General features: G+C 37.9%; 2 protein-coding genes across 11 annotated transcripts in view; one reads left to right on the top strand and one right to left on the bottom strand.

Annotated features, from left to right (window-relative positions):
• Nucleotides 1–13,948, top strand: part of LOC309634180 (uncharacterized protein) — a 31,889-nt gene that overhangs the window by 12,213 nt on the left and 5,728 nt on the right. The window contains exons 1-4 of one of the 10 annotated variants that reach the window (XM_082404067.1): nt 586–1,629; nt 2,970–2,984; nt 3,483–3,541; nt 8,876–9,002. In XM_082404067.1, the coding sequence (XP_082260193.1) occupies nt 3,527–3,541; nt 8,876–9,002 (142 nt within the window). In that variant the 5' untranslated portion in view covers nt 586–1,629; nt 2,970–2,984; nt 3,483–3,526. The other 9 variants (XM_082404065.1, XM_082404066.1, XM_082404062.1 and 6 more) reach the window with 9 other exon arrangements.
• Nucleotides 12,582–13,754, bottom strand: LOC309634229 (RRP15-like protein; the record flags this gene model as incomplete). Its single annotated transcript, XM_082404187.1, has 1 exon — nt 12,582–13,754. The coding sequence occupies one exon, from the start codon at nt 13,752–13,754 to the stop codon at nt 12,861–12,863; it is 894 nt and encodes a 297-aa protein (XP_082260313.1). The 3' UTR covers nt 12,582–12,860.

Below are 13,948 nucleotides of genomic sequence, written 5' to 3'. Positions count from 1 at the left end.
AGGCATATTAAAATTTTTAAGAGTTTGAGCAAAAAGTGATTTGAATTGGGCAGCACCAAACCAGAGGTGGTTAGAAGTACTCCACTGGCAGGAGCTAGGGGGCAAGACTTTTACAGAGAAGACAGAAGCAAAGCAAGGAAATTATTTGATTGCTGGTAGTTTAAGCAGTTGCCTTATTTGTAGTTCCCCTTATTTGGGAAAGCTTGTTGGCTGTTTGTGATTGGTTGTCCTTAGGTTTTGATTTCTTAACGTCGAGCCGTTGACAGGCTTAGGTTTTGGTTTGCTTATGAAGGCTGCTAAGGCATTAGAATCATCTCAGTCTAATGGTCTCCTTGTTTAATTAATTTAACAGTAATAACATCATATGGTATTTATTATTTTAAAACTGTAGATTCTGGGACTTCCCTGGCGGACCAGTGGTTAAGACTTCGCCTTCCAGGGCAGGGGGTGTAGGTTCGATCCCTCATCGGGGAGCTAAGATCCCACATGCCTCGGAGCCAAAAAGCCAAAACATAAAACAGAAGCAATATCATAACAAATTCAATAAAGACTCTAAGAATGGTCCACATCAAAAAAATCTTTAAAAAAAACAAAACTGTAGATTCTAAAGTGCTTTTCACTGACACTGACCCTGTAGCTTTCTTCCTTAGGTCAGCAAATATTGAAATACCCAAATGAGTATTTCACAAGCTTCTGCTACTTTACAACATAGAAAGGACTGAGGGAAAGTGGCTGACCCAAGGCCACAGAGCAAGTTCAAGACCAGATTGAGAGGAGAACCCAGGAGTGCTGAATTATCCTTCAGAGTTTAACCCCAAACACTTTCCCTCTGCTGCCAGCTGATGTGTCTTTAGCAGGGGCAGAGTCTTCCCATCCCAATCAGGGAAAGTGCCCCTGGGAGAAGACATTTTTCAGGATGATTATCAGGAGTTTGCTAGATGAAAGGCAACCTGACTTTCCCTCTCCCAGGGCTGTCTCCGGGGGAGAACACTGCACCACTCTGACTTCTCCACCTCAGTTAAAACTCAGTTAAAACCTACTTTAGTAAAGATACAATAAGTGCTCAATAAACATTTACTGTTATTATTACCATATCTCAGATTGTCAAAGTGAGGCAAAGTTATGTAGATCAAACAACTTAAGCCCTCAGAGACTTCTCATCTCCTTAACAGGAGGGGCTTCCCCTGCTTTGCTGTTCCACTTCCCCATCTTTGCTTTGCACCCTCCTGCTGTGTTTCCATTTTCTACACGTCTTAGCTGAATAGGTTCCATCCTCCTATACCTAGAATTCTTTTCTAGTTTATGTCTTTGCTCCTTCATTGTTCCCGTACACCTTTTCCGTAGCTCCCGTATTCCAGTTCTCACCTACTTCGTCTGAGAATTTTCTGCTGTACGGCACCAACACCTACTCGAAATATGGCGCCTCCCAGTCTGTCCCACTTTTCGCTCAATGGGCGCGGCCATGTTAACCCCCTGGCTAAGGGAGACTAACAACCGGGGAAGTCTCGCGATAAAGGCAAGTGATGGGCCGTGCCACCTAACGCGATAGCGCAGAGAGTCCAGTAGCCCCGGCGTTGTAAGGGGCGGGTTATAGCTTTCAGCTAAGGGTCAGGGAGGAGAGGCGGGAAGGTGAGGAGTCCGGTTCTCAGAAAGGTTTCAGTCACTGACTGCGGTGTTGGGAGTAAGGGCGTCATGTTTGACCAGCGATTGAGCGTTTGTAGCGGTCCGTATATTCTGGTCCTGTCGTGGTTAGGCATTAAGGGGGCTTGCCTAAGATAGTGATTGCCGCCCAGTGGCGCTGCTGGTAGTGGACTCTGAGGAGGGTCCGAGGCTTACTGTGGGGTTTGTGGGGCTAGTGATTGGCCCTGCCTGTGTGAGTGATTCTGGGTCTTTCAGGGTCATGGGTTGGAGTGACAGAAGTCGATGGTTGGGGCCCTGAAGGGGGGTATCCCTCCCTTAGGGTTATTTAGGGTCAGTGAGTGGAGGCTGTAGTGCACCTGCGGGGCGCCTCTGTGATAGCTTAGGGAGCAGGCGGCTCGTGGTCAGTGATTGGGGCTGCAGCTTAAATTTTAACAGCTTGAATCCAGGCTGCGTTCTGCACATATCATTATGTGCTGGGTTTCCTTGTGTGGGTTTATGCCAGCAAGGATGTTGAGGATGGGGGAGAGTTCCCATCCTTCCCCCAGAGGTTCTGTTTCCATCCTTGGATCTATCTCCTAAACAGACTTCAGGCAGTTTATATTCTCTGCTACTAATCTTGTAACTAGTCAAGTACTTCAAGCCAAAGCCTTTACTCAGAAACACTCTCTCAAAGCTCCTTTGCCTTCTCCCTGTCCTTCAATCTATGCGCTGTCCCTGGACAATTTTAACCACACTCATTGTATCAGTTTCCACCCTTAAAGTCATGACTTTACAATCTATAGCTCCAGCCCAGACTTTTCTAACAAGCTCCAGATTCACAGTAGCCAGCTCTCTCCTACACATCTCTGTGAGGTTTACTCACAGACACTTCAATCTTAGCATGATCAAAATAGTTACCTTCCTTCTTCATACTTTACCTACTCATCCTACTATATTCTACATCATTATAAATGACATCACTCTTCATCCAGATAGGCATAATAAAAATCCAGAAATCCTTATTATTTTCTTTCAGGCAAACTCCCTCTAGTGAATTGTGCCCTTTAGAACTTGCTTGATATGATCTTGGATTAAGAGGTCAGTAGGACAATAGCTGCTAAAAATAACTATCAATTTTGTTTCAAAAATAATATAACTTTATTCTAGAAAAATTGGAAACTGAAAATGCTAAACGCAACTTAATAGAAATCACTTCTAATCCTGCCACCCAAAGATAACCATAACATTTTGATGTATGTCATTTTAGTCACTTTTTTCTTGCAAATATATTTCTTTTCAACATGTTTATTGTTTTATGACTTATTTTTCTTGCTTTGTAATTCAACAAGAAAAAATTTTTCCAGGTATGTAAATACTTTTATAAGACATTTTTAATGACTGTGTAGTATTCTGTTTTTTCAGTAATTGATTTAACCAATCCCTATCGTCAGACATCTAAGTGGTTTCTACTTTTTAGGTGATAAAGCAGCATTGTGATGAATATTCTTGCAGATACATCTTTGTGTATATCCATGCCTATTTCTTTTTAGAATAAATATTTAATAGTAGATTTGTAGAGTCAAAGGAGGAAAAACTTTCTAAACATATAATGGAATACAAACATTCACATCCTCAAAGGAAAAACATCATGTCCTGATCCTTTCAGAACTATAAATTAGTAGATTGATGTTATCACGGTGTAATTCTTTGTGGTCTCTCTGAATCTTTGAAAGGAGCAGTCTCTAAAGGGTAGTCTTTTATGTAGTTGATCATAGGAGTTTATAGGCTCATGGTTGTGGGAATCACAGAGCAGGCTCAGACTCTCAAAGCTATCTTCTTTTTCCCCTCCCTGCTCATCCCAGCTCTGTCTGTACAGATATCTACTGCTTCTGAAGAGCAACAGAAAATGAGCAAGTCTCAGGTAAGTGAGCTATTTATACCCCGTTTTGTTTTCCACTGTATTTGAGGCAGTTTAAAAGAATTAATTCAATTAACTGAAAAAATGGAAATAGAGATCGGGGAAAATAAAATAGAAGATCTGACCAAGAAAACTTGGAACATAGTCATACAAGTTGTAGGATCTTTCAGAGTTAAAGTTGAGCATACCATCTGCAATTATATGATTTACATTGTACATTAAATGTGATAATTTCTTGAAGAAAGTAAAGATTTTTTTTGCATTTAGGTTTGAAGTTATTCTCCTGATGGGACTGCATGCATATGATGTAGTAGTCAGTGTCCTTAACATTTACCAACACATGATAAATTCCATAGCAGTTTTCTCCCTGGCTGTTTCTTAAACCATTTCTCCAAATAAGTATAGGGCATAATAACAAGGCAGAATTCAATTTCTAGGCAGTAAAATCAGAGGGCCAAGTACACAGCTGTCAAACAGTCTGGCTTGATCCATGAATAAAATCTGTAATTTTGGGAGCAGCATTTCTGGGAGTTTGTAAAATTAGTCCAGGGGATTCATGTCATTAAAGGTAATACTAATTTTAATTTTATTAAATTTAAAATAATTTTAATTTGCAGTTTTTGACCAATAAATAATCAGATATTTTTCCTTTAAAATTCAATAGATTGAGAACCTCGAAGTGTATATCAAGTGAGCATGCTTGGTGGATAGTGGAGATCAAGTGAATTTGCTAATTTCTGTTGGTTTATCACTCAGCTAGTAGCCAGCATCTTAGTGGTTGTGATTGTCATACAGTTTTAAATGTTTTTATTTGAAGGTATATATTGTTTGATTTTTACCTATAATGTTCCATTGGTTTATTCCCACTGTGTAGCATATAGCTTCAGCATAGTGTGTTCAAAGTGGGGAGCATGCATTCCTTAGGAGATGTGCAAGATGATCCCCTGGCATATGGAGAGAAAAGATGAGAAATTCTACTTATATATCTTTTTATGATCATAATATCTCAGCATTGAGTTACTTACATATAACTTATGGGGTTTTTTTAAGGTGTATATTATTGATGTGTGTGCTTTTTTTTTTTTTTAACTGAAAAATGTCTCACCAAGATTCGCCTCTTTAGAACGAAATATGCTCCTGTCAACCAGGAGATTCCAAAAATTTTAGGAGCTCTGTCAAAAAATCAGAGTCAAAGATCAAATATTAGAACAAAAGATGCTCCTGGTACCTTTATTGCTTAGGAAATTACAAAAGTTTTAGGAGCTGTGACCAAGAGCCAGGGAGAAGACTAAAATGTATATTTCTTATCATATCACAATATCATGGTTTCTGATTTTAAAAGTTTGGGGATTACTGTTTTTTTTTTCTTTTTTTCATTGAAGTATAGTTGCTGTACAGTACTGTATAAGTTACAGGTTTACAATATAGTGATTCACAATTTTTAAAGGTTATACTCCATTTATAGTTATTATAAAATATTTGCTATATTCCCTGTGTTGTACAATACATCCTTGTAGCTTATTTTATACCTAATAGTTTGTACCTCTTAGTCCCCTACCCCTATATTGCCCTTCCCCTCTTCCCACTGGTAACCACTAATTTGTTCTCTATATCTGTGAGGACTACTGGGTTTTGTATCTATAATTCTGTACCCAGTTTCAATATGTGGGTTTTTCCATACCACCAAGCAGTCTTCCAACACCAGCTGGGTGTCCTACAATTTAACTTAATTTTGACACTACCTACTTGGAGAAAGCATCAGATCCTACAGGTTACAAGCTTAGTTCCACAAGGCTGCCCTCCACCTCGGATGCTAGTTGCAAGTCCAGATTGTTATCTGTGCTTCTGACCCACTGGCTGTAAATCAGAGGTTCCCACCACCCCCTCCTTTGTTTTGATTTATTTGCTACAGGGGCTCACAGGACCCAGGAAACCAGTTTACTCACTAGATTACCAGTTTGTTATAAAGGATATTAAAGGATATGAATCAAGAGCCAGATGAAGAGATACATAGGTCCCGAACAAAGGAGCTTGGGGACCAGCATGTGACACATGGAAGCATTCTGGTCCACCACCCTGGAAGTTTTCTGAACCCTTTCCTCTTGGGTCTTTATGGAGGCTTCATTATGTAGGCGTGATTGATTATCATTGGCCATTGGTGATTTGTTCAACCTCTAGCCCTGCACCCCTCCCTAGAAATCAGGGAGTGGGGCTAAAAAAAAAAAGCACCCTCTATTCACAGTTGGCTTCCCGGACAACTAGCCCCCATACTTAGGTGCTTTCCAAGCATACCTCATTAACATAACAAAAGATACCTTTATCCCACTCCTCACAGAAAATTCAAGGGTTTTTAGGAGCTCTGTGCCAGGAACAGGATAAGGACCAAATATACTTTATTATAAGTCATAATGTCACAGTACCATTGGTACTAGTGCATCTCCTCATTTCTTTTATTCAGCCACCAACTCCCATAGTCATAGTCCAGATTTATAATTACCAATAGCTCCAAGCATTTCACTCTCTGGCCTTTCTTTCTTTCTTTCTTTCTTTCTTTCTTTCTTTCTTTCTTTCTTTCTTTCTTTCTTTCTTCCTTCCTTCCTTTCCTTTCCTTTCCTTTCTTTCCTTTCTTCCCTTTCTTTCCTTCTTTCCTTTTCTTTTCTTTCTTTTCTTTCTTTCATTTTTTGGCTGTGTTGGCCTTCGTTGCTGTGTGCGGGCTTTCTCTAGTTGCAGTGAGCGGGGGCTACTCTTTGTTGCGGTGGGCGGACTTCTCATTGTCGTTGGCCATTATTTCTATTTCTAGCTCATTATCTAGTACCTTGACTCCAGCAATTCTTCAGTTCTGTACAGACCTCTGATCAATTGACCATCCATTTTTTCACTGTTTATTACATTCCTCTCCCCACTTCTTAATTCTCTCTTTTCTCAGCTTGAATTCCATGCTTCTCAGTTTTTGTTAGGAACAACTGTCACCCCACTGAAGTCCAGTTGCCTACCCATTATTGCCATGTACATGTCAATTATAATAGATACCTTGAGCTTAATGGGGCAAGTAGATTTTCTTGTGGTAAAAAATATATAACATAAAGTTTGCCATTTTAACCATTTTTATGTGTACAATCAGTTGTATTAGTTATATTCACAATTTGTGCATCTATCACCACTATTTCCAGAACCTTTTCATCACCCCAAACAGAAACTCTGTGCCCAATGAGTGATAACTCCCATTCTTCCCTTCCTCCCACAGCCCCTGGTCACTTAAAACTACTTTCTGACTCTGTAAATTTGCCTATTCGAGGTATTTCGTGCAAGTGGAATCATACAATATTTGTCCTTGTGTGTCTAACTTATTTCACTTAGCATGTTTTCAAGGTTTATCTGTGCTGTAGCATGTATCAGAACTTCATTCCTTTTTATGGCTGAATAATATTCCACTCTATGGATATACCACATTTTGTTTATCCGTTCATCTGCTGATGGACACTTGGGTTGTTTGTACCTTTTGGCTTTATTGTAAATAAAGCTGCTATGAACATTTGTATACAAGTATCCGTTTGAGTACCTGTTTTCAAATCTTTTAGGTATATACCTACGAGTGGAATTGCTGGGTCATATGGTAATTCTATGTTTAACTTTTGTAGGAACTGCACAGCAATTTATGAGGGTTCCAGTTTCTTCACATCATTGCTAACACTTGTATTTTCTGTTTTGTTGTTGATAACCATCCTACGGGGGTAAAGTGGTATCTTATTGTGGTTTTGATTTGTTTCTCTAATGACTAATGAGGTTGAGCATCTTTTCATGTGCTTATTGTCAGTTTGCATATCTTCTTTGCAGAAATGTCTATTCATGTTCTTTGCCCATTTTTTCATTGAATCATTTGTCTTTTTATTGTTGAACAAATAGAATTCTTGATTCCACCTCTCCCTCCACCAAGACCAGATCTTTCTTGTCTCCTGGACTTCAGTGGGATGCAGTTGCTTACACCAAAAACCAAGGAGTTTTAGTTGATTCCTCTCCTTTCCTCATACACTGTCTTTCAGAAGTATCTCAGTTGGATTTGATTAAGATCAAATTTTAAAATAGACTGCTCTTATTGAGGTCTATTAATCATGAGAACTTAATCATGGTTTGAATAGTAAGGAACAGTGAGTTCATTAGCACTTTATTGTTACTAACTGATCAAAAATTATTTCATTTTTCTCATTATGTGTAGATATGCGTTTTAAAAAATTGAGTAGATTAAATATTACTTACATTTTTAATTTTAATTTAAACTTTAAAAACAATGGTTTCTGCTTTATTTAATTTTTTAAAGTGTTTTAATGGAAAAATTCAAACATATATAAAAATATAGAGAACAGTATAATAAACCCCTTGTACTTCCTCATTTATTTTCAACAATTAATATTTTACCAATCTGACATCTTTCCTCTTTCTCTTCTTTTATTTATTTGTTCCCTGGAGTTGCACATTTTAAAGCAAATCTCATACATGGCATTTCGCCAGTATATACTTGCTTTGCAGATTACTGTTGTTGTTATCTTCGTTTTCTGACAAGTGATACTGGTTTTCCCTTTAGTGGTTTCCTTTTAAAATACATTTATTTAAGTAAAGAAGTTGTTGGGTTAAAACTATTAAGTCAATAATAGCGCAGGTAACATGCAGATATGATAAAACCTCTGAAGGCTGTATATGAATAAATGATGTTTGAGAGCATTATACTGAAGCGCTCACAGGTCCTTGAATTTACCATGTTCTTCATGTTCACATGCCTTTTTCCTACTCCACTCTTCATCTGGAATGATCTTTCTCCCTCCTCCACAGGTTACCAGAGAATACACTATTCATTTTTTATGTTTCAAAACCTTTTTATTTTATCCTTACATTTAAAATTTTTTATTTTTACATTTTTCATTATTCATTTTGTATAACTTTACAAAGCCCAAAATAGAATCACTCTTTCTTTCCTATTTCTGTCATAACCTATTTAACATCTTATAGCATTTATATACTTACTTGTTTGCCTCCATCTACTAGTCTGTAAACCTGCTGTGTTTTATTTATATTTGTATCCTGAGCACCAAATAGTGCTGGTCACATAGGTTCTTAATACATGCTTGATGGAGAGAGAATGGATGATTCTTAATGGCAAAGTTTTTCTAATAGGAGTTTGACTTCTCCCACGTAGTAGAACCCAAAATTGGCCTCATGGTAAACATTTTCTTTAACTTTTTGTGATGAACCCTGCATGACGAAAACAGCAATAATTTCTCATACATCTTTTATACATCACTCAGTGTTTTTCACTTTAGATTTAATAGGAATGTTCTGTTACAGGGATTTGTTTCATTCAAAGATGTGACTGTGGACTTTACTCAAGAGGAGTGGCAGCAGCTGGACTCTGCTCAAAGAAACCTGTACAAGGATGTGATGCTGGAGAACTATAGTAACCTTGTTTCAGTGGGTAAGGACATCTTCCCTCAGAGGGTACTGATATTAGTTACCTGTTGTTGTATAACAATTATTATAGTGGCTTAAAGTAAACATTTTTTTACAAACAATTTCTGTAGGTCAGGAATATGGAACAACTCAGCTGGGTGGTTCTGGCTTGTGGTCTCCCATGTGGTTGTAGTCAGATGTTAGCAGGTGCTGCATTCATCTGAAAACTTGACTGGGACTGTAGGATCCATTTCTAAGGTAACTCACTCCCGTGGCTGTTGACAGGAGCCTTAGGTCCTTGCTGTTCATTGGCTGGAGATCTCAATTCCTTGCCATGTGGGCCTGTTCTCACGACCTGGCAACTAATTTCCCCTAGATAGAGTGAGAGCAAGGAGGAAGTCACAGTGCCTTTTATGGCCAAGTCTCTGAAATCACACATGATCACTTCTACCTTCTTGTGTTCATTAGAAGTGAGTTACTAGATATACAGATTGCCAACAAACACATGAAAGGATACTCAACATCACTAATCATTAGAGAAATGCAAATCAGAACTACAATGAGGTATCACCTCACACCAGTCAGAATGGCCATCATCAAAAAATCTACAAACAATAAATGCTGGAGACGGTGTGGAGAAAAGGGAACGCTCTTGCACTGCTGGTGGGAATGTAAATTGATACAGCCACTATGGAGAACAGTATGGAGGTTCCTTAAAAAACTAAAAATAGAACTACCATATGACCCAGCAATCCCACTACTGGGCATATACCCTGAGAAAACCATAATTCAAAAAGAGTCATGTACCACAATGTTCATTGCAGCACTCTTTACAATAGCCAGAATGTGGAAGCAACTTAAGTGTCCATCGACAGATGATTGGATAAAGAAGATGTGGCACATATATACAATGGAATATTACTCAGCCATAAAAAGAAACGAAATTGAGTTATTTGTAGTGAGGTGGATGGACCTAGAGTTTGTCATACTGAGTGAAGTAAGTCAGAAAGAGAAAAACAAATACCTTATGCTAACGCATATATGTGGAATCTAAGAAAAAAAAATGGCTCTGATGAACCTAGGGGCAGGACAGGAATAAAGACGCATAGAGAATGGACTTGAGGACACGGGGAGGGGGAAGGGTAAGCTGGGACGAAGTGAGAGAGTGGCATGGACATATATACACTACCAAATGTAAAACAGATAGTGGGAAGCAACTGCATCACACAGGGAGATCAGCTCGGTGCTTTGTGACCACCTAGAGGGGTGGGATAGGGAGAGTGGGAGGGAGACGCAAGAGGGAGGGGATATGGGGATATATGTATACATATAGCTGATTCACTTTGTTATACAGCAGAAACTAACACAAATTGTAAAGCAATTATACTCCAATAAAGATGTTAAAAAAATAAATTAAAAAAAAAAAAGAAGTGAGTTACTAAGTCCAGCCCACACTCAAGGGGTGCAGAATAAGCTCTACTTCCTGAAGGGAAGCATGTCAAAGAATTTATGGGGATATATTAAACGCATCATAGTACCCAATCAACTGCCTTTCCTTTATATTTTGCTAAAAGCTACTGGGTCTCTGAATGCTTAAAGAGCTTCATTTCAACCTATAAAGGTCAAAAGAATATTAATTTTGAGTCCCAAATACTGTGCTTCTACCTCTCCAGTGAACTTGGATGGAAAGAAAATGGGTACTGCATCCTGCTCATTCTTCAGAGGCTGAAGACAATGGGCTGGGCCGAAGTTCTTGGTTTTTATAAATTAATTGTGATATAATGTATATAATAAAGTGTTCAAATATTAATTACACAGCTGATGCATTTTTTCATATGTATACACCTACCTGACCACTACTCAGATCAAGATACTGAACATTTCCAGCACCCCAGCAGGCTCCCTTGAACCGCCCCCTTACCATTTACCTACCTCCTCAGAGATAACAACTTGTGGTTCTATCACCATAAATTAATTCTGTTCTTGACCTTCATGTAAGTGTAATCACACAGTATGTAAGGTTTTTTTTTTGTCTAGCATATTTCATTTAACATAATATCTGTGAAATGCATTCATGTTATTGCATGTGACAGTAGTTTGTTGCTCCTTATTGTTGTATTGTATTCTGTTTAATGAGTATACAATAATTCTTCAATTTATCCAGTCTACTGTTGATGGTCATTTGGGTTGTTTCACATTTTGGCAATTATGAATAAAGTGCTTATTAACATTTTTATACATATCTTCTGGTAGAAATAAACATATCATTTCTATTGGGTATATACAGAGGAGTGGAATTTCTGGGTCATAGGGCATATGTATATTTAGCTTTAGTAGATACTACCAGTTTTCCAAAGAGATTATACCAATTTATATTATACTAGCAATGTAGTAGAGTTCCATCAACCTTTAGTAATGTCCGTCTTTTAAATTTTAGCCATTCTGATACATATGTAATGGATGTGAGTTCTAGGTTGGTTAGTTTATCCACTAACACCCAAGTCCTATATTATTTCCCATAAACAAGGTATCAGTCTCTGAATTCAGATGTAATCTTCTTGTTTAAGCAAGGAGAACCATGGATGGAGGAGGGAGAAATGTCAAATTGGGCCTATTCAGGTAAGTTGAGAACCTGGCAAATGGGAGGCAGGGAAGGAAGATTCATATTGATTAGTGATATGTTTGTCTTTGAAGTATTTTTTAGGAAATTATTCTTGAAGGCCATAGATGTTTACAAATGGCTGAAAATAATTGATATGGGTTTGTGGAATACCTAAATGACACTGCTACATATCAAACACCCACATAATCCTTTTCCTTTAGTTGACTTTTAGAGAAATAGGTAATCCTCCTACCTATACTCTGAATCTTATCTAGCCCACATATTTAGGACACTTCTTAATTAGTTAGCATCTCTTTGACTAATATCTTTAGCACTCCATTCTCCCAAAGTGGGCTTATACTCCTCTCCTCATGCACTCAGGCATTCTTAGGTATGCTCTCTTTCAAAGTAACTTACCAAATGATATTCATATTCTTTCTAATTACCTTCTGTTCTTCTCACCTTTCAGTGTGAAGTGTCTTGGAGTTATAATCTTTTGTTTGTTTCTTAAAAAAATTCTTTAGGGTCTCCAGTAATAGAAATATTATTCCTTCTTTTCCTGTCTTCCTTTTCCACTGCATTCTCTATGACCATTTTAATCTGATTCTTTATGTCATTTTTATTATCTTGGTTGTTTTCTTTCCTTTAGTCAGTGCCACTTATTAAATTTGTATTTCCCTTCTTTTCTTCCTGACCACATCTTGTAATTTAATCTTCCATTTTTTTTCCTGAGTTCAATCAATTCTTTTTCATTTCTCCCTGTTTTTTGTTCATTTTGGTTTTTATCTTTTGAAGTTCTGACTCATGGTGGTTTTCCATGTCCTGATATGCTTGTTTGAGTATATTTAATTCTGCCTGGAGTTCAAACAAAATTTTCTTCTGTTTCATGGCAAGTTTTTTTTTTTTAATTTTTTTTTTTTTTAACTTCAAGGAGTTCATTTTAATTATGAATTGATATTGCATTTCTACAACCCTCAGTGATACTTAAATAAAACACCAATATCCAAAAGCAATAGGTAAACCTATAATGAACTTGGCAAAATGCATATCTCAAGTAGAAATATTTCTTTCCACAAACATTCTAAAGAACAATGCTTAAAATTATACAAGGTTTGAAATATCATTTTAACCAAGATTACATGAAAAAGAGAAACACCGAAGTTGATAATAGTGAAAGTCTTTTGGCTCTCTTACAAATGGTATCTTTATAATTCCCCAACTTTCAGAGCATGAGTATTCTTCTAGGAAAAATAAAATGGAAACTGTGTTTCTTATATAGCTTTATGTGTCAGAGTCACTTCCAGACCCCGGCCTGTTGTCATCTGGTCCATCACTTTCTTTGTCCCAGTCTTTCATGGATGCTCCCATCATGAAATTATCACGTAGGATAGTCCATCCTGGGCCCTCTTCTGATTTTGCTTCAGTCTGTTTGGCTTTCGAGTTCTTCCCAGTCAAACTTTTCTCATTTGAGCTTCCATCCATCCCTCTGAGAACACTGATGAAATCTTTCTTGGAAACAGTTGATATCAGCTTAGCACGCTTTCTAATAGATCCTCCAGCTTCTTTAACCTTTTCATCAACGTTCTTTTGATGCTTTTGAACAGCATTAAATAATTGCACCACACCCCTCGTTGCGATTCTCTGAAGATTTCTCTCTGTTTCTTTGTCTTTGACAACATCTGGCTTTACTCTGCACATCATTTCCCATTCCCGCTTCTTATCAAGCTGTTTTCTTTTCTCTAGTCTCTCTTGCTTCAACTTCTCTTTTTCCTTTTCCAACTCTTTGTTTTTGACCAGAATGGTGGGTTTACTTTTAGGAGTCTTCTTGCTAAGGATTTTAGCCATGGCATCTGCCCAGCCCACGTTAGTTCCAACATTAGCTTCTACGGCATCTTCACTGCCATCGCCACAGGGCTCAGCTTCATCCTCATTGTCAGCTTCTATTGCTTCTTCACCAGAGGAAAAGTGATCCTTTTCCGATCCACAGCTTCCTACAGAACCTTCACTATCGGCAGCACCTTTGTCCTTATCTTCCAGCTCCGATGCTGCAGCCGGGGATACCATTTTCATCTTCCCCTTCTTCTTTAGTGAATTTTTCAGCTTTTTCCCCGCACTCACACGTGACTCTCGAACGGCCGCGGCCATGATACCTAACCGGAAGCGTCCCGTGAGCATTGCCTCATGGCAAGTTTTTGAAGGGGACAATTTCCTCTGTTTATTTCTGCACAAATTCATTTCCTGATTTTATGTAATAGTTCTCTATGGACTTTACTTTTTCTTTTCATTTTAACATATCACAGTGTTTTTATAAGATTTCTAATTTTATGGATCCCTTTTCTGTTAATATAGCTAAGTTCAGGGACTTGAGC

This window comes from Balaenoptera borealis, assembly GCF_965194805.1.
Source record: "Balaenoptera borealis genome assembly, chromosome: 8".
NCBI classification, from domain to species: Eukaryota; Metazoa; Chordata; class Mammalia; order Artiodactyla; family Balaenopteridae; genus Balaenoptera; species Balaenoptera borealis.
The sequence above is the reverse complement of the archived record's forward strand: the minus strand, read 5'-3'. Positions and strand labels throughout refer to the sequence as shown.